The 19,654-nt window shown below is 41.2% G+C and overlaps 1 protein-coding gene across 2 annotated transcripts; it reads left to right on the top strand.

Moving 5' to 3' along the window:
- Positions 1-189: 189 nt before the first annotated feature.
- thbs2a (thrombospondin 2a) lies at positions 190-18,771 on the top strand. Of its 2 annotated transcripts, XM_077012298.1 has the most exons (23): positions 190-514; positions 997-1,068; positions 1,419-1,969; positions 2,186-2,270; positions 4,501-4,700; positions 6,520-6,660; positions 6,776-6,869; positions 7,309-7,479; positions 8,357-8,533; positions 8,631-8,804; positions 9,082-9,209; positions 9,595-9,747; positions 12,463-12,681; positions 12,796-12,903; positions 13,107-13,266; positions 13,595-13,713; positions 13,969-14,203; positions 15,659-15,886; positions 15,980-16,251; positions 16,510-16,607; positions 16,704-16,843; positions 17,128-17,156; positions 17,508-18,771. In XM_077012298.1, exons 2-23 carry the CDS (start codon positions 1,002-1,004, stop codon positions 17,538-17,540), a joined length of 3,582 nt encoding a protein of 1,193 aa, XP_076868413.1. In that variant the 5' UTR covers positions 190-514; positions 997-1,001; the 3' UTR covers positions 17,541-18,771. The 2 variants fall into 2 exon arrangements, with proteins under 2 accessions (XP_076868413.1, XP_076868423.1); XM_077012308.1 differs by lacking the exon at positions 17,128-17,156.
- The last annotated feature ends 883 nt before the right edge of the window (positions 18,772-19,654 follow it).

Consider the following 19,654-nt stretch of genomic DNA (forward strand, 5'->3'; position numbering starts at 1 on the left):
CTGATGTAAAGTGTTTCGCAAAAAGTCTGTAGCCTACGCTTTATCATCCGAAGGGAAACAGAGAACATCTCTCATGAATGTTTCCCCTCCAACTCCTCCTTGAAAAATGAACTCTGGTTTAAATGAGATGAAGTTGACTCTGGGGTGGGAATGGGGAGATTAAAGTGGGTGGGAGGCAGGAGTGGTCGCCACTGGTTCGTAGGGGAAGGTAGCGCTACCGGTTCATTACGCAATCCGAGCGGAATTATGTAATTACACGTCCAGAGTGGATCTCACATTTAGATACGAACGATATGCACAAAGCATATATAAGAGAGAACTAACCGCCCTCGCGGCATTTTGCTTTATGTTGAGGATTGTGTGGATCTAGTGGACTTCTTGAAGTTTACATCGACCTGCTTTTCATATTTTAACGCATTTTTTATTGTGAAAATATTTTTTTGCCGAATATATGTAGAATCATTTTCTCTTCGTTGGATAATTTTGCTTTTAAGCGGGATTGCACATTTATAAGGTAACTGAATATTTCTTTCAGTTTCCAGTTTGATCATTTCTTACCATGTTTTTTTCCAGCACGAGCATAATTTTCAGTCTATTTTTATAGAATCTTTTATGAATCAATGCATGTGAAATCTTTTTTTTATAATGGCAGGAATTGACAGCCAAATTCTGCACTGGGATTAACTAACCACAAATTTCATATGCTATTTTTGAAATGGTGATTTTGTTTTATTATTATGATTCAAAATGAAATTTAAATTTAAACAGCAATTAGTATTGTAACACTTTGCAAGATCCGTTGATTACTTAACAGTATATCGTCATTGTAAAACCACTATTTGCACATTTTTGTCTAACAGTGCCTAACAATGCTCAATATGACAAGATAGTAATAAAGAAGACTAGAATGATTTCCAATATGAGACAACGATGGTAGTAATAATGAAAAACGATAACCATATAATGACCATGTTGTGTTTGTTTTGTTTTTGGAAGGCGTTATGATACTCAGGAGAACTGTTTTTCTGCTGCCCATTCTCTTACTATGCACCACAGCACTAACTCGAGGTAAACTTTTTAGAATCATCATTATTTTCCTATAGTCAATTTTTTGTATTATTTTTTATGATTGTGCAATGCATGTACTTCACAATTTTTTGTTTCTTGTAATCAGATATGTTAATTACTTGTAATTTAGCCCATCTTTTTAGTATGATTTTTTTATAGAATCTTTTTAGTGCTTAAATAAATCACAAAACGTATTTATGATATTAGTGACCCATTGTATTAGAGATGTTTTTAAAATAATTTTTAGCAAGTGATTGTTTGAAGTCTGAGTGTCATAGGTATGTCGGAGATAAGCCATGGTTTGTATACTCTGCTGTGGGCCAACGTCTCAGTTCTGTCCACATTAAAAGGCCAGGTGGAAGATGGATCCAGCTTCGACCTGTTCGAGATCAGCCACATCACCAGAAAGACAATTGGCGCCAAGCTCTTCAAAGGCCATGACTGGGATTCGCCAGCATACCGCTTCATCCGCTTCGACCACATCCCCCCAGTGGGAGCACCAGTTCTCCGGGAACTCCTCCAGCTCATCCAGAACCATGAGGGGTTTGTGTTCGTGGCCTCCCTGCGGCAGGACCGGGGCTCTCGCGGTACCCTGCTGGGTCTGGAGGGGCCTGACGGGCGCCGGCAGTTTGAGATTGTGTCCAACGGACGTGCCAACTCACTGGACCTGGTCTACTGGGTGGAGGGTTCGCAGAATGTGGTGTCATTTGAGGACGTGGATCTGTCCGATTCACAGTGGAAGAACATCACGCTGCATGTTCATGGTGAGACCGCCAGCCTCTACGTGGGCTGCGCCCTCATAGACAGCTTCATGCTGGACGAGCCACTGTATGAACACTTGTGGGCCGAGGGAGGACGCATGTATGTGGCCAAGGGCTCTCTCAGGGAGAACCACTTCAGGGTAAGACACACCCACTAGCACCCACCTGCCTAAATATTATATAGTAGTACATAGTAATAAGTATTAAGTAGTCTTAATCTATTGCCAGCAGTCTAACCCAAAATACACAAGAGACTATTTAAGACTTTGTGGTACAGAGAGCAAACATCCAGTAGCAGAAAAGCTAGATCATTAAAAGTAGGTTGCGACGGTACTAAACACACTGTCATCTTGCAGGGTTTGCTGCAGAATGTTCGTTTCATCTTTGAAACGCCACTTGAAGACATTCTGAGAAACAAGGGCTGTGAGGTCGCCAAGCCTGGTAAGCATGTAAACGATGCAGAGCTATTTCCTGTTGGGATGCTTCACCTAGACAGGCTCAAAAGCCTCAGTGATTAGTCAGAGGCTACCAGTGGAAAGGAACACTGGTTGTATCATTGGTTTCTGGACCTCATTCTGTTGGGATTTCTACTGAGTGGTTTTAGTTATTGGCTCATTCTAAATTACAAGTATAAACGTTTTTAGTTCTCATGTTCACTCAGATCTTGTTGAGCCTATTTGTTTTAAGTAAAATTAAGTTAAATATGTTTTCCACAGTATTCAGTCTTCATCTTGGCCGTTTATCGTGAAACCTGTATTCCAGAGCTGTGGAATTTTTGTCAGCATTACATTATGTTTATGAAAATGGCTAGTGTCGGCAAATTAGCATGAAGTCAACCAGCACGGGCATACCATAAAGGAGATACAGATGTTTGCATTTATATTCACTGGCACTAACACCAAGAGAAAAAAAGGATGAAATAGTGGCAAGTTGGGAACCCTGCTACTTGCCCTTTACACACACACACACACACACACACACACACACACACACACACACACACACACACACACACACACACACACGCATCCAGTGAGATCATAGATTGGCTGAAATGCCAGTCTCTATCCTCTCACTTTGTTCACAGTGGGCATTTTGCCTTATAGTCCTATGCTCACACTCACACAGAGCAGGGGCCAAGACAGCGCGTATGCCCCAGTAAATCAACACGGCTGGGACTAGCCTTCCCTCTCATCCCTGTGCCAGATGACACCTAACCTGGCTCCGTCCTCCAGAACTGAGGGATACTGGGCTGTGACCACACTCATGTGCGTGTGGAGGTCCGTGCTGCAGCTGCTCTCGGATATATCTGGATGAGACGCTTTTCATGGAGCGTTTAAAGTAACAGTGGTTTTTTGTTTCCCTCACAAAACGTCAAGATGTGAAGACAGCCTAAACTTTTATGGCACTTTGCAAAAGTGGCCATAAACTGACCGTTGGCCCAGTTCAGGACTGCCACGTTAGACTGCATAACAAGCACACAGGACACAGGACTCTGCAAAACTGTGTTGGCAACATAGAGTATGCAGCATATATATATATATATATATATATATATATTTGTTCTTTATTTGTCTTCAGCTTAATTTGCATCATTTGGTCTTGAATACACAGCGTAATAGCAAGCCTTGGCTTCAGAAGTATATTTAGCAGTGCCTTCTCCATATAAACAATCATCCAAGAATAGCTGACTCTGTGAAGTACCTGTACGCAAACATAAACATGGAGTCATATACACACACACACACATAAATGCACACGTACATCCTCAACAGTGAGGGAATCCCTAAGAGATTTAAATGAGTCCAGCAGACTCACGAAAAAAATGCTTATGAAGCATTGGTTTCAAAGGGGCCTGTGGATGCAGCTTTTGGCCCAACGTGACTGTGTGATTTACAGTCTCCTGTCTTCATTTATCTGGAGAAATTTACACGAATGACCTCAAATGTCTCAGGGTACCTAATGGGAGTCTTGGCCGAATGAGCATCATTCCTTTGTGTTGTCATATTCCTAGCCTGGGGGACCACGGGGACGTGGCCCTGGGGACGTGGCCCTGGGGGTCCTACCTGGAATTATCTTTCTGTGTAGCTTCAATGGCGTATTTATCATGTTCAAGTTGGAGTGGACAGAGTGATTTATCAAGAGTTATCTTCCATAGTCTCTGGTGGTTTCCTGTAGGACCTCAGATGCTTTAACTGAAAACCTGGATTACTGGATTGGAGAGCCAATGGGGTCACAGTGATTGACAGAATGGGGAGACCAATAGCTCAGCACAAGTCTGTAGGTTGCAGAAACGCTGCAGATTGGATTGGGGAGATTCTGACGCCTTTTCTGAGTCTTGGGAAAAGACATACAAAGTCATGCACACATCTCACGGATTACAAGTGAGCCACTGGTGTGTGGTACACGTCAGAGCTGTATGGGGTAGTGCATGTTAGTGCTAAATGAGAGTCAGAGAATTTCATTTTTGTAAATGTGAAGTATTCTTACCCTCCTACCGCCGTATCTTCACTGTAATCTATAAACCTTGTTTGAAATGCATGCGAAGTCTAAAACTGTTGTCTTGAACAAAACCAAATGGTTCAGTTGATCAGTGAACATCTGTTATTCATCTGTTAACCTAGCTATGCGTTTGTCATTAATCTGGAAATCTCCCTGTCTGTCCTCTCAGAGGAAGTGAACGTGCTTAGCGAGAGTGTAGAGGTTGTGGACGTCAGCCCAGCAGTTTCCACGAACTTCATTGGACAGAAGGTGGAGAAGGCCCTGTCAGATACGTGTGAGCGCTCCTGTGATGAGATCAGCACCATGTTCCAGGAACTCAAGGGTCTCCGCATAGTGGTGGGCAACCTCATAGATGGCCTCCAAAAAGTGGTAAGACTTTCCTTCTGTCCACGATGCTGGAGATCCTGCCCCAGTGCTTGTTAAGAAGAATGAGAGGAATGAGAAGTGAAAATGTGGCTTCTTTATTCATGTGCAGTCATTAGCATGTTTATCCTGGTGTTTCAAGTAATAATAATCATAGCATTAATTATTTCACTATAACATGATTTATGGAAAGACACCATGCCAGAAATGTGTTTCAGTACACTCAGATGCAAACAGTGTAAAATCGTCCTACGTTGAACTTGTATCTGGTTAGGACTGTGGGCTAATTCCACATATTTCACATTTTATCAGCAGACACAGAAGAGAAAACCCCACCTGGTGTCCTGGTTATGAAAACACTTACATTTAGTTAAGAAAACGTGGGCGAAGGTGGTTTCCCTAAAACTGGACCATTGAAACACTCTGCAGCAGTAGTCGGCTTTTGTGGTTCATTTTATCAGGACAGAGGAAGTGTTCCCGTGGCTGCGAGTGCAAGTTGTGTTTGGCTGTGTTTAAGCAGCCGCCTTTTTTCTTCCTTTGGGAGCCTCCCAGCAGTGAGGGAGTCTGGGCAGGATCTCTGGGAAATTCTGCCGCTGGATGCAGTCGGTCCCTGAGGCTCATGCAGTCCGAGTGGTGTGCTGTTTCACAGCCTATCACCATGCTCATGTGCACACACACACACACACACACACACACTCATGAACGCACGCATGCTCGCACAAACACACATATACACACACGCACGCATGCACACACGCATGCACACACGCACACAATCACTCGCACACGTGCACAGAGAGGCACAGACACATGCAATTCATTTCCATACATATGCATACTTCCACATACACTCACACTGCACAAACCTTCATCTTAGTTCTTGCTGTGAATAGAGCACATCAGAAATCAATTTTACAGATAGACTCTTTCTGACATGCTCTTTCTTCCTATTTTTGTCATCTGCCTTCATCTTCACAATCATGCTTGTGCTCACACACAAGTCAAATTCAGTCAAATGTATTTATATAGTGCTTTTTACAACTTATGTTGTCACAAAGCAGCTTTACAAGCGCATTGATCCAGATCATTAATGGGTAAGCCAGGGGCAACAGTGGCAAGGAAAAATACTTATAGTTCTAATTCTATTATAATTCTTATAATTCTGTAGTTCCTTTTCTAGACCAAACAACATACATTGCACAGCTCCATATTACTGGCATTTCTCATAGAACAACATGATTCTTCAAAATCTACCAGAAAATTGTCCTGGGTTGATCTGGGATGCAGGTTTTACAGTAACTGGGCTAAGTTTAGGTCAAGTAAAGTCTCAGTCAGACTAATTTAAATATATTGTTCACACTATCATAGCTTAGTAGTCTCTTGGTGTGTATGCTGTCATATTCATGTTACCATTTTTTGTTTGTTTTTTTGTGTATATCAATTGTCCACCACCCAAAAATATCCAGTTAGCTATTGTACTGTGGTCAGAGACACTGATGCCCATGCCTGACCTGGCTAGCACTACAAATGTAGAACTGCACTGCTAGTTATGTACTTATGAAGTGGGGCTAATGATGAGGTGTGTGTGTGTGTGTGTGTGTGTACTGTAGTAACTGTTTTTTACAGTTACTCTACCTGTCTCACTGTTTTTCTCCCTGTGGGGGAGGCTAATACAATGTATAATGAGCTTTATGGGATTCTTAAGTTGTATTTAGTAGCTGTACTAGATATGAATGCATTCACATATATTCTTTTTTTCTGTACAAAAATCCTTTTTATTTTGTTGCCTCACATTTCTGTCATCCCGTGTCTGTCTCTCTCCCAGACAGAGGAGAACACAGTAATGAAGCAAGCTCTGGGAAATATGAAGAACATCAAAGACAAGCACATGTGCTGGCAAGATGGCCGCCTGTTTGAGAACCAGGAGGACTGGGTGGTGGATAGCTGCACCACATGCACCTGTCAGGTGGGACGTGCACAGGAACAGAAGGGGTTGAAGGAAGAGGGAACAGGAAGAGACAGGGGTGCATTTTAAATCTCTTGTTCTCCTTCAACAAGATGTCCTTCTTCCTGGTTGATAGGACTCGAAGATCGTGTGTCACCAGATCACCTGTCCCCCTGTGGCGTGTGCCAGTCCCGTATTTCTGGATGAAGAGTGCTGTCCCGTGTGCCTGCGTGAGTACCAAACGCCACACAAACAGCACACACCACTAGGTGTTGTTATGCACCATTTGCAGACTCACAAACACACACTGAAATACACCTTGGGTACTTACACCCTGAGCCAATGGGGTATGTGAGTCAGTATGTTTACTGAGTTTAATGAAACATCTTATTTTACAGCCTGTTGTATTCAAAAGTCCAACCATCTGTTGTTACTGCTGAGCATTAAGTATTGAAGCTTTGTACTTCCACCCTGTGAAGTGGTCGCAGTGGACTCAGAGTGATGATGTCACCCGTGACTCAGACGTCTTGGCCAGGGCTGTGTGCTGTTTGCCTCGTTTTCCTAAACACTGCCACAAAGCAAATAGCCGCAGAGGGAGTGGCGAGGTCAAAACAATCTCCTCCGCTCTGGGTTCGGCTAACGCTAATGACCGCACGTGTCCGTCCGCAGCTATGGACAGCGAGGACGGCTGGTCGCCGTGGTCTGAGTGGACCGAGTGCACGGTGACCTGTGGCACGGGGACGCAGCAGAGGGGCAGGTCATGTGACGCCACCAGCAACCCCTGCAGCGGTCCGTCCATCCAGACGCGCAGGTGCAGTCTGATGAAGTGTGACAGCAGAGGTGAGACGCGTGTCAGCTTCCACCACACTCCATTACACAGCCAAGACCAGAGCTTTCTGTCTTCGTCAGCACCACACAAACAGCAACAGAGTATTGTCCTCGGTTTCTAGGTGTGTCTAAGTCACATTAATAGTAGCTGTAAATACAGCATTGAGACTGTCATATGCAGATGTTTGGATAAAAAGAACATTTTGGGACTAATACAGGGAAGACTTGCTTTGACAAACTGTTAAATATCCGTGACAAAACCATATTCAAACCACCTTTCCCTCTCTCGTCATTCTGAAAAATGTAAAACTATGTAAAGCTCCTAAGGACCTGCTGAACTCTTCTGAAACATATTTCAGTATTATTTCCAAATGACTCTTCTGTTCAGTAACTCTTACAAAGTTCATGCAACAAAGTTTGTCTGTAGGTAAATTCACTAGGCTGCCTTTGCTGCTGGATTTCGTTTTGATTTGTCAAGCTGAGGGCGATAGTATGAAGAATTTTAAATGACCCTTTATCACGCAGCCCAGTAAGAGGTTGATGGACACCATATGTCTGTGGTGTACCAAGGCAAGATGGCATTCTGCACACTGACAATGAATGATATAAAATGTCCTTCAGTAATAAATAATATTGCCATACAGCTGCTATTTACCATTTTATGCCATCCTAATCAAATGACTGAACAAGCCATTTTATAATTGCCCTCCCTAATAAGAATGCATTAAAAAAGCTTGTTAAAGAATGCATAAAAAACCTCATAAAAAAACCCTCACAAAGATGTGCGTGTGTGTGTGTGTGTGTGTGTGTGTGTGTGTGTTCCTAAACTGCCTAACTCATTGGGTATGACAGAAAAAAGACTTCTCTTTCCATTTCTTTCCCTCTTCAGTTCGTCAGGATGGAGGATGGAGCCTGTGGTCACCTTGGTCCTCATGTTCGGTGAGCTGTGGCGAAGGGCAGATCACCAGGATACGCCACTGTAACTCCCCCGTACCCCAGCTGGGGGGCAGGGACTGTGAGGGCAGTGGGAGAGAGACCCAGCGCTGTGAAGCCAAGCCCTGCCCAAGTGAGCTGCAACACACAGACGTCCTCAGCCCATACCACATCACGTCACACGTGGTGTAGTTTTCACGTTTGCTGTTTCCGCGGACTTGTGCTTACAGTCGACGGTGGATGGGGCCCGTGGTCACCGTGGGCGATTTGCTCCGCCACCTGCGGCGGTGGGGTGCGAGGTCGCACCCGCGTCTGTAATAGCCCCCGCCCTCAGTATGGCGGAAAACGCTGCCCTGGAGAGGCCAGGGACACAGAGGCGTGCAACAAGCAGCCATGCCCCGTGGGTACGTTCTCAGCAGGCCATGACGACCTTTCCTTCATATGTTGCTCCACCCCCAAGTGACCTCCACATCTGGAATGTTTCTGCTCAAACAATCATACTAGCAATGGTTTCCCCTAGATAAGCGCCCATTATCTTTGTTGACATGGGATTGGAACGGCCAGCTCAAAATGTCTGAAAATGTTGCGGCTTAAGTGAACTTGTGGCATTATTTTTTGGGTTGTCTCTCTTTCTTTCTTTCTTTCTTTCTCTCTCTCTCTCTCTCACATTCACTCATTCAGATGGATGTCTATCCAATCCCTGCTTCGGAGGGGTGGACTGCACTAGTGCGCCTGATGGCTCATGGGAATGCGGTCCCTGCCCTGTGGGTTTCCGCGGGAATGGAACATTATGTGAGGATGTCAATGAGGTAAGGGGGGATGCTGGAAAGAATATGTTAGGGCAATCAGCATGGCGTGAAACGCGTGCGTTGCCCCACGACTGTGACAGAGTCTGACACAGTCTACATAAACAGGCTACATAATCACGCCTTAAAAAAAACTCAGTCTCACCAAACCAGATGGAGGGGTGAGTCCAGTGTGGCACAGATGTACGAGACTCTACACCAAATGTGGTCAAATAGTGCTGCAGTTGTCAATGTATAATGTTTGTGCAAAAAAAAAAAAAAACAGATACTAAAAAAGAGGAGCATTTAAAAAGAAATATGATTCAATATAAAAAAAATTGTCATTATTAAAAAACAAAACTCCCAATGCTGTTCTGTTCACTGCCGTCATGGTGTGTTTCATTTCTAGTGTGACTTGATGCCTGATTTGTGCTTCAAAGTCAGTGGAGTCCAGCGCTGCATGAACACAGACCCGGGATTCCACTGCCTCCCGTGTCCTCCACGTTACAAAGGCAACCAGCCCTTTGGAATGGGCGTCGAGGCCGCCAAAGACAACAAACAGGTTAGTCAAGGACAGTTAGCACCAGTGATTACAAAAATTCAGGGTTCAATAAACACGTGATATAGGAGACATTGAACACCACCAATCAGTTCTTTATCTCAAATATACTGAAAATACAAAACATACACTGAAATAGTCTGCAGCACTGCAAAAGTGATGGCTTCACAAACCTAAATGTAGTCATGATTAGGTTGCAAGACAAATCTAAGCAGCATTTGTGATGCCTAATAAATTTTATGCTGTTACAATTTATTCAGTTGAAATAAATTCAACTCAGCTTATCAAAGGTCTTGGTATGTCATGATTCTGTTTATGTGAATCAACAGTGAAGGTGTAGAGATCTTTGTAAATTGCATTATGTGTTGGTATATGTGGCAGGTCCATGTGAATATGAATTCTTTCAGTATGAATCACTGACACAGCGATACAGTCCAGACCGTGTGACCCTCTCGGTCACATTCCAGCACTCCCCCTACAGTCTCCTTACTGACTAAGGTGGAAACAGTCTGCATATTTTATTATTATTCTTAGGTATAGACCAATGATGTGTCATTAATGAAAAACACCTCAGTTATAATATTTGTCTGGACGTGCAGTCCAGAATAAAGAGATTTTACTAAATAAGTGTACTTTAACTGAAGTAAAACTTTCCACTGACAGTCACTGGCAAACAGTCAAATGGACATTTACAGACATACAATTCAATAAATTCCCACTACACTACACTGGACTCTTATATAACCCTATTTCTTTTCATGTCAAACAGCTAATCCTCTAGGCTTGGCGACCATACAATTTCAGTAACCGCGTATCATTGTCTCTGTGGGATCAGACTTATTTGAAGTACTCATAAGCACCAATGAATAATTGTTCATCTCTGTGGGGGTTGTCAAGGGTGATCATTCTTTTCACTATCACTATCAGAATTGGCCAAGTCTTGTTTTTGTCATTCTTTTTGCTGTGCAGACTGACTCATTAGCCTAAAAATGATTTAATCATGGTCATGGCCTCTGTTTGGGGTGCCCTTCCAGTTACCTTTGATCTGCTGATGATCGATTTATAGGTCTGTTGGAAAGCTCTGAGTTAATCCTGTCCAATTGTGTTCTACCAGCTGATGAGCTGGAGGAAGCTCAGGGCTGGTTTTTAATAATGCCTGGAACAGCCTCATGGCAGCTATCCAGCTCAAACATGTGTCTCACTGAGAATGTGCAGTGGATTATCCTTAAAAGCAGAGGTGGGACCAAGTCAGTGTTTTGCAAGTCTCAAGTAAGTCCAAGTCTTTATCCTCAAGTCCCGAGTCAAGTCTCAAGCAAAGACAGTCAACTCAAGTCAAGTCTCGAGTCAAGACAGGCAACCGTCAAGTCAAGTCCCAAGTCTGAAACTTGGAATTTCAAGTCCTTTCGAGTCTTTTTTTTTTACAGGCACCAGCGCTTTACGAATGCTACGCTGATGCGTTTCTTTACTCGTTTTGTTGGTGTCCGCCAGCCAAAAGATGACAGATCATTTACATTTTATCTTCTCTTAATTACATAAATGTACTTAAACAAGAATGTTTCGTTACATCATTTTACACGAAAATAGCAAGCTTCATCGTAAGCAAGATGCTGTCATTACGAATGGTTATTCTAAACATTTGGATAAAATGTTTAAATATAGACTAATAAAAGGTTAGGGTTATTTTTTCATTGTTTTCTGTTATTGTGGGGTCACGGTGTAGGCTACTATTGTTACCTGGAGATTCAGTGGGGTCACATATTCTGATGGGTGCCGTCAGAATTGGTGACCCCAGTTAAAAAGGCTCACCTGTACATCCCATTCATGATTCCTTTGTTGGCTGCAATGGTGAGGGGATGGTAAATCTTGTTTAAGTACATTTATGTAATTAAGAGACGATAAATGTAAATATAAACATCTGTCATATTTTGGCTCGTGGACACCAACAAAACGAGTAAAGAAAGTGCATCAGCGTAGTTTTCGTAGCATTCGTAAAGCGTTTGTGCCTCTGAACAGAAACTGTGAAATAGCGCCCCCTGTGGTCACAAAACTCGACGCTCACAGAATCTGGTGTAACACCGGTCTGCGTCAGAAGGACGGAAATGAAATTATTGGGGCACACTTTATAAATATTAATATGCGTTTTAAAATTTAGATTTGGGGTAAAAAAAAATCAAGTCTTTGCAAGTAAACAGGTTCAAGTCCAATTCAAGTCCCAAGTTATTGGTGTAAAAGTCCAAGTCAAGTCTAAGTCTCTGAATATTTTTTCAAGTCAAGTCAAAAGTCTTAATATTAATGACTCGAGTCTGACTCGAGTCCAAGTCATGTGACTCGAGTCCCCACCTCTGCTTAAAAGTCCTTTTTGCTGATTGAGAACCAGAGAGCCAAAGGCCAACGACCTTAGTCGCACAGCTAATGCACAGAGTGACTTCGACATGCACACTCTCTGAGGCATGATGTAGATGTTTCTCACAGAGATAGCAGGGTGACCCCGGTGAATCTAACCTCTGACCCCTGGGCAGGCTACCACCTGCCTCCTCTGTATTACACTTTCTTGCTGTCAAAGGATCACAGCAGGTAAAATGTCCTGCAATCAGAGTGCAAATATACGCCAAACAAACAGTCATAAATAACGTCATTCATCTTTTGGAACTTCTTGAAACACGTCAAAGGTAAAATGAATTTGGATATTCAGATTCATATTCATATTCTTCTCCACAGGTTTGCGAGCCAGAGAACCCTTGTAAGGACAGGACACATAACTGCCACAGATCCTCAGAGTGCATCTATCTCGGCCACTTCAGTGACCCCATGTATAAATGTGAGTGTAAGATCGGCTACGCTGGAGATGGCTTCTTCTGTGGAGAAGACTCAGACCTGGACGGCTGGCCCAACCAGAACTTGGTGTGTGGGGCCAATGCCACCTATCACTGCAAGAAGGTACTCGCAAACCATGTGGATGAGTTCCCAGACGTACGGGTGATTTTGAGGAGATTCCACCAGAACATTGTTTTGATTGTTGCCGTAAGTGTGCTGTTCTGTTTGGTCATGTAGGACAACTGCCCCAACCTGCCCAACTCTGGTCAAGAGGACTTTGACAAGGATGGACAAGGAGATGCTTGTGATAAAGATGACGATAATGATGGAATCATGGATGAGATAGTAAGAGATGTTCCAAAACCACTATGTGAAGCAGATGTTTAGTGATCAGGATATTGAATGGTTCTAGAGAAGTTGAACTTGAATGTCAAACACACATTTTGTTCCATGTAAATGAATTTTTGTAACAAGTTTTACTTAATATCTTCATCTCACAAAATCTGACTTTCCTTTTAAATCACGAATTCATATTTTTCCCCCCACAGGACAACTGCCCCCTGCTGTACAATCCCAGACAGTTTGATTATGACAAGGATGATGTGGGTGATCGCTGTGACAACTGTCCGTACGAGCATAACCCGGCTCAGATCGACACCGACAACAATGGGGAGGGAGACGCGTGTGCAGTGGACATCGACGGGGATGGTATGAGTGGGAATGGGAAACAGACTTATTTTTTCATATATATATATATATATATATATATATATATATATATATATATATATTCGTATATTTAAAAAAATATAGCATTTATGTTTACAAAATTCAGCCGACAATATTGTCCAATTTTGTTTAGCAGACAAAATTTGCAGTAATTGCTGGCAGCGTTGGTTATTATATGGCTAAAAATGAGGGATTTATTCAACTAGTAGAATCTAGTGGCCTATAGTAACTGAGCATATCTCATGTTCATAAGTGTGAAGGAATGTCAGAAATCCTCATGGCATTTGTTAAATCTTAATGATTTCAGGAGTCCTGAATGAAAATGACAACTGCCCATATGTGTACAATGTTGACCAGAAGGACACAGATATGGATGGAGTGGGAGACCAGTGTGATAACTGCCCTCTTCTTCATAACCCTGATCAGGTCAAATACATGCTAGCTCAGATACAAACACAAACTTTACACACACGTGTTCCCTTCCATTATGAAAAAAAAGCAAAAACATGCCCCTCAAAAATAACACCATAGTTCATAACTGTTTCACATATCTCTATTGTGTGTTTAGTATATTTTGTGTGGGTTTAGTATATTTTGCATGTGTTTAGTGTGTTTAATATCCTTTTTAACATTAAGTGAAAACTGAGCCATTTAGCTGAAGCGTTTGATGATGTTGTACAGGATGACACAGATAACGACCTTGTTGGAGATCTCTGTGACATCAATCACGACATTGATGAAGACGGCCATCAGAACAACCTCGACAATTGCCCGTACATTCCTAACGCCAACCAGGCTGACCATGATAAGGATGGGAAAGGAGATGCCTGTGACTCAGACGACGACAACGATGGAATTCCTGACGACAAAGACAACTGCAGGCTGGTACCCAACAAAGACCAGGAGGACTCAGACGGTGAGTGAGAGTGATGCCGTTATTTTGGTTATATGTAGCATTGAAATTTATTTTTTATTACAATAAACATCATCTATGTCACCTACCACTGTTCCTAATAACATATATGCTAACAGTCCAGTAATACAATTTGTTTAATACTTACTTGACACCAATGGCTTTCATTTTGAGTAAAGTGCACTTCTCATTAAAAGCAACTATGTCAAAAAGATAACATTATCAGCACAACAGTAGACAGCGGTGAATACATGGCCTGAATTGGCTAAAGGCTGGTGAGTATTTACACACTACAAACATTGGAACAAATTCAAATGGAATCTCCTAGGGACATGGTCAGGGGCGGGACATCAGGGCTTCATCCAGAACTCTTTTGATGCTAGCGCCCCTATGCTTTTATCCATCTCAGATTTACTCAAACAGTCCCTTTGAAATTTTCACTGCAGGGCTGAGTCCTGAATAATTACATGCCCAGCCAATGCCCCTAGAATCTTCTTTCCTCCTGAATGATAGAATGATAGGAGTGATAACAGTGACGCAGGAGTACTGAAATTGGCTATTACACTACTGAAATACTGTCCTGTAGATTTGCTTGACACTTTCAGGTAAAGATGCATAGACACATGTTCCATCTTCCAGCTGTGTTTGAGCAAGGTTAGTGAGTTAGCGGAGTCTGAGGTCGATGCCGCTGTCACGCGAGTGCACCACATGATCCATCTTGAGCGAAACGATTCAGATTGAGGCAATAACGCTCATGATTATCCCACAGCGCCCAATTTCACGAAGGTCGCCTGGAGTTCGTTTGGTTGGCTGCAACTGCACACAGGTTGCAGGGGTTGCCAAATGCTTGCTCATTCCTTTTCACACCTCATCAGTCTATGTTTATTTGAGAGAGTCAAGTCAAACTCTTGAACAATAACAGTGGTGAAAGAAAAGAAGCTACTTCCCTCAAAAGTCTGATGCATCTGTGCTGAAATGTCTGCCTTGTTCACTCCCATCTTAGCTTTTAGATCTGGATTTAATAGGTTTCATGTTATAAGATGGTTTCATATATCGACAGAGGTTGTCACAGCATGCCAAAATGGCTGAGAGTACGTATTGGCAACTGTCAAGTAGCAGAGCTCGGTTGTTAAGTAAAATTCTATATTTTAATGGAATGGCTTTTTAAAAACTTTCTGATTATGATTATGATTTATTTGCTTTTGGCTATAATGCTGACAATGATACTGTATATAGGTAAATGTCATTAGTGTAGTCTGTAGGTAGGTCACCTTTCAACTTCCTGTTGTTGACATTAGATTCTCCTGAATTATTTCTGTTTTGGAAAGTTTTAGCTCACCAAGCTGTCAAGGAACGTTTGGTTTCATTCAATAAAATGTTGTAAATTTTGCAGATGTCCTTCGAAAATGTTGAAATAATGACAGTGATTTGTAACATAATGCAACTCTTTATTCTCAGGCGACGGTCGAGGTGACGCCTGCAAGGACGACTTTGACAATGACAGCATCCCAGACATTTTGGATGTGTGCCCGGAAAACAACGATATTAGTATAACAGATTTCAGGAAGTTCCAGATGGTGCATTTGGACCCCAAAGGGACCACACAAATAGATCCCAATTGGGTAGTCAGGCATCAGGGCAAGGAGCTGGTTCAGACTGCCAACTCTGACCCTGGCATTGCAGTGGGTGAGTCTGAATGCCCTAGAGTACCCGCTTTAACATTGCCCTTAAATACTCCGCTTGTTTCGGTATCGTCAACTGGTGGGGTTTCTTCCGTAGGATACGACGAGTTCAATGCTGTTGACTTCAGTGGCACCTTCTACGTGAACACTGACAGAGATGATGACTATGCTGGTTTCGTATTTGGCTACCAGTCAAGTTCCCGCTTCTACGTGGTAATGTGGAAACAGATCACGCAAACATACTGGGAGGATAAGCCATCAAAGGCCTTTGGCATCTCAGGAGTCTCGCTTAAAGTGGTCAACTCCACCACGGGTACTGGGGAGAGCCTCCGCAATGCTCTCTGGCACACTGGGAACACATCTGGTGAGGTAAGACATGTACTCAGACCACAGTCCCAGTTCCAGGGTTCTGCCCATCGCTGTCACGCTGCCAGCTTCAATTACATTTACATTTATGGCATTTAGCAGACGCTCTTATCCAGAGCGACTTACAAAAGTGCTTTGAATCTGATCACAGAATTCATCCTAGGTAATAGTACGGATAGGCCAAATAGTTGCTGTGCTGCAGATTGAAAGTGCCTTATGTCAATGTCATTTTTTGAATGAATGCCTACTGATTTCTTACAGGTTCAAACTCTCTGGCATGACCCCAAGAATATCGGCTGGAAGGATTACACTGCCTACAGGTGGCATCTTACTCACAGACCCAAGACTGGGTTCATCAGGTAAGAGAAATGACACCAAAGCAATTAAAAAATAAAGCATATTTACAACTACTGTAAAAAATATCATAAATATACTGTACATATTCTTTCTTTTAGGGTGGTTGTGTACGAGGGAAAGCAGATCATGGCAGATTCTGGGCCAGTCTATGACAAGACCTTTGCAGGAGGAAGATTAGGGCTGTTTGTCTTTTCACAGGAATTGGTGTTCTTCTCTGATCTTAAATATGAATGTCGAGGTGAGTAATTTACTACCTCGTACTGGCACCTAGATAATAAAATCCAATTATTATAAGACAAATCCATAGGGCAAAGACCAGTATTTATTTTAGATAAGGTCACTGTCACTGGACATTTGTTGTAAAAAATTTTAAACTGAATAACTTTGTCTAAAGGAACAGGGCTACTTTAACTTAAACCAACTGTCATGCTAAAATATCAATTTGGCATCAGTGTATATCACATGGCAAAAAATTAGAGCTCTATTTCATACATTTCCACCTTTTCCCTGTTCATCGTGCAGATGGCCCGGAGTTTTCCACTGTTCATGAGGTAACTGTGGTTCGGCTCTCAGGGTCAAAGGGCTTTGCTGCTAAACTTGATCACGCTTCTTGCCTGCAAATGATGATGTAGAACAGACGTTCTGTATCATCATTGGGTGTTTGGTTTTAAGGCTCTGTAGTTTTTTTAATGAATGATGCCTTTGGCATACCAACACCTGACCACATTACAACACGAATGCAAAGCACTTGGATGGGATTTACTCTGTAGTAGGGATTCTTTCTTTGGTTATGGCTCTGGATATACGCTATTGTTCTCAAAAAAGGGAAATCTGGATTGTCAACTTGGCTGCCGTTACTGTGGTACAGCATTGTCAGAATAATGAGGTCTTTGTCTTTTTAGAATACTGAGCAAGACAGGCAATGGACCATGTAAAGGACTGGAGCACACTGACACACCCAGCCAGGACGTCCTTTAGAAGTTTAATGAGGACATCCCACAATTTGTAAGTATGGAACTGATAGACGGAGGCAAACCAAGATGATCCGCAGCACATCAGAAATCATCTGATATGGTTTATTATAGAAGCTCTTTGTACAACCATTTTGTGTGTTTTTTCAAAAAGGCAAGCAGAGTCTGAAATAAATGTTCAACAGACCATCTTTAGACAGTCAAAGTGAACGTGTATGGTACAGAGTGCTGTTTATATATAAATATATATTTCTTTACAACTGTTCATTTAAAATCAGCCAAAACATTTCATTTACCTCTTATTTAGTGAACTGTCATCACCAAAATGCTTTACTTGCACATGTTTCAATTTGAATTTATCTATATATTGATATTTTTTATATTGTCATTTTCTTTGTTGATTTTTTTATTCATTTAATTTTGTTTTGTTTAACAGCCCCTATATTTTAATAAGGGGCTATTTTTATAATCATTTTAGGGACTTTTGATATGAAGATGTTTATATTAAGTCTGTATCATAATTTCTTGTAAATTATTTATGTGACTTACAGTTCAGTGGGATTGTGTTTAGACTGTTACTTTCAGAATCTGGAGATTGTAAATAATTATTTATTTGTTTACACTGACTAAAATTCACTTTTAAAAAATGAGAAAATGCTTTAATAGCATCTAGGAATGATTTTTTTTAAAGATGTCAGTTTTGTGTATAATCAACATAATTTCGTACTCGGTCAGTATGTTCAAAATGTGAGGTAAAAAAAAAGGTAAAATGTGAGTATCAAGATACTATTGTCTTTTTTAGTGCCTTAATATTACACAACAAAACATCTGCTTGATTTTGTTCTTTTGTAATAATTGTTTTGTGTTCTTTCTCAAAGATGCTTTCACAGTGTGTCTATTGAAACTATGTGTGCACTGTAAGAATAAGTGGCACAATGTCAATATTTTAAATGATTTAGCTTCAACTCAATTTTCTTCTAATTTTACGTTTTAGTTTTAAAGATGAAATTCTAAATCTTGAATAGATTTTTCCCCAAAACCAAAGAGACAAATAGATATATTCCTGGTTAAATAGGTTTGAAAAATTATTCAAATTATTCATTATTTTGGTAATGAAATCAAATCCTGTCAGTTCTTTGTCATTCTCACTACTTTCATCCTTCATTCCATCAATAAAGATTTATTCACACAACTATATGTAAAGCTTTTGTTTTGACTTTAATATATTGGAGGTCCTATTAACGTATAAGGGAAATGATACAGTGGTGATGTTCGTGTAAATATCAGTGCTGCATTATTTCATGAGTGTAAATGTCCAGGTCACATAAAAACATTCTGTAAATACAGAAATGTTCTCAAATAGAGAATCTAAACACACTGCAGATTCCTATCTGAACAAATAAACAAACGAGATCTCTACACACTCATTAGTCAGGTGACAGGTTTCAGTCACTTTTATTATTTTCCATTTACAGGTAAAATATACAGCTTTTTCTCTTTATGATCTTTTGAATGTAAGACATTTGGTTTATTTTTATAGCTTTCTACTCACAACCAGATATGAATGATTTATCTTCTCAAGGCTTCTGAGCAAAATTAGTTTTGACTTTGTTTTTAGAGAGTTAATATTTAAACCTTATTTATATAATGCTTTATTTATATAATGCTCAATGTGAATTAACCCTCTACTGCATGGTGTTGCTTCAGGGTAACAAACCGTTTTCCTCTTAATTTCACATGCATAAAAGAACAGAGCCCAATCAGAAATGTCTTTATGAAAAGGGAGGGCTTAATTGCAAGTCATTGACTTATATTTGGTCACCTGACTTTTATGGGGTTTTTTTTCAAACACTTTTCCTGGACATGAGGCTTGTATGGCGGCCATATTTGTGGTGTTAGAAAATTGGTCACAAAAAGCATAAATTTGAAGGTTTTTTCAATTAAAAAAATATGTTCATAATCTGAGGTAAGTTCTGATTACATATTTGTCAGTGTATAATGTTTTTAGCAACAACATATATTGTAAATTGATAAAATAGGTATGTTGCTTCAAAGCAACAACATGCAACAAAGGAACA

The sequence above is a fragment of the Brachyhypopomus gauderio genome, chromosome 1, assembly GCF_052324685.1.
Source record: "Brachyhypopomus gauderio isolate BG-103 chromosome 1, BGAUD_0.2, whole genome shotgun sequence".
Taxonomy (NCBI): Eukaryota; Metazoa; Chordata; class Actinopteri; order Gymnotiformes; family Hypopomidae; genus Brachyhypopomus; species Brachyhypopomus gauderio.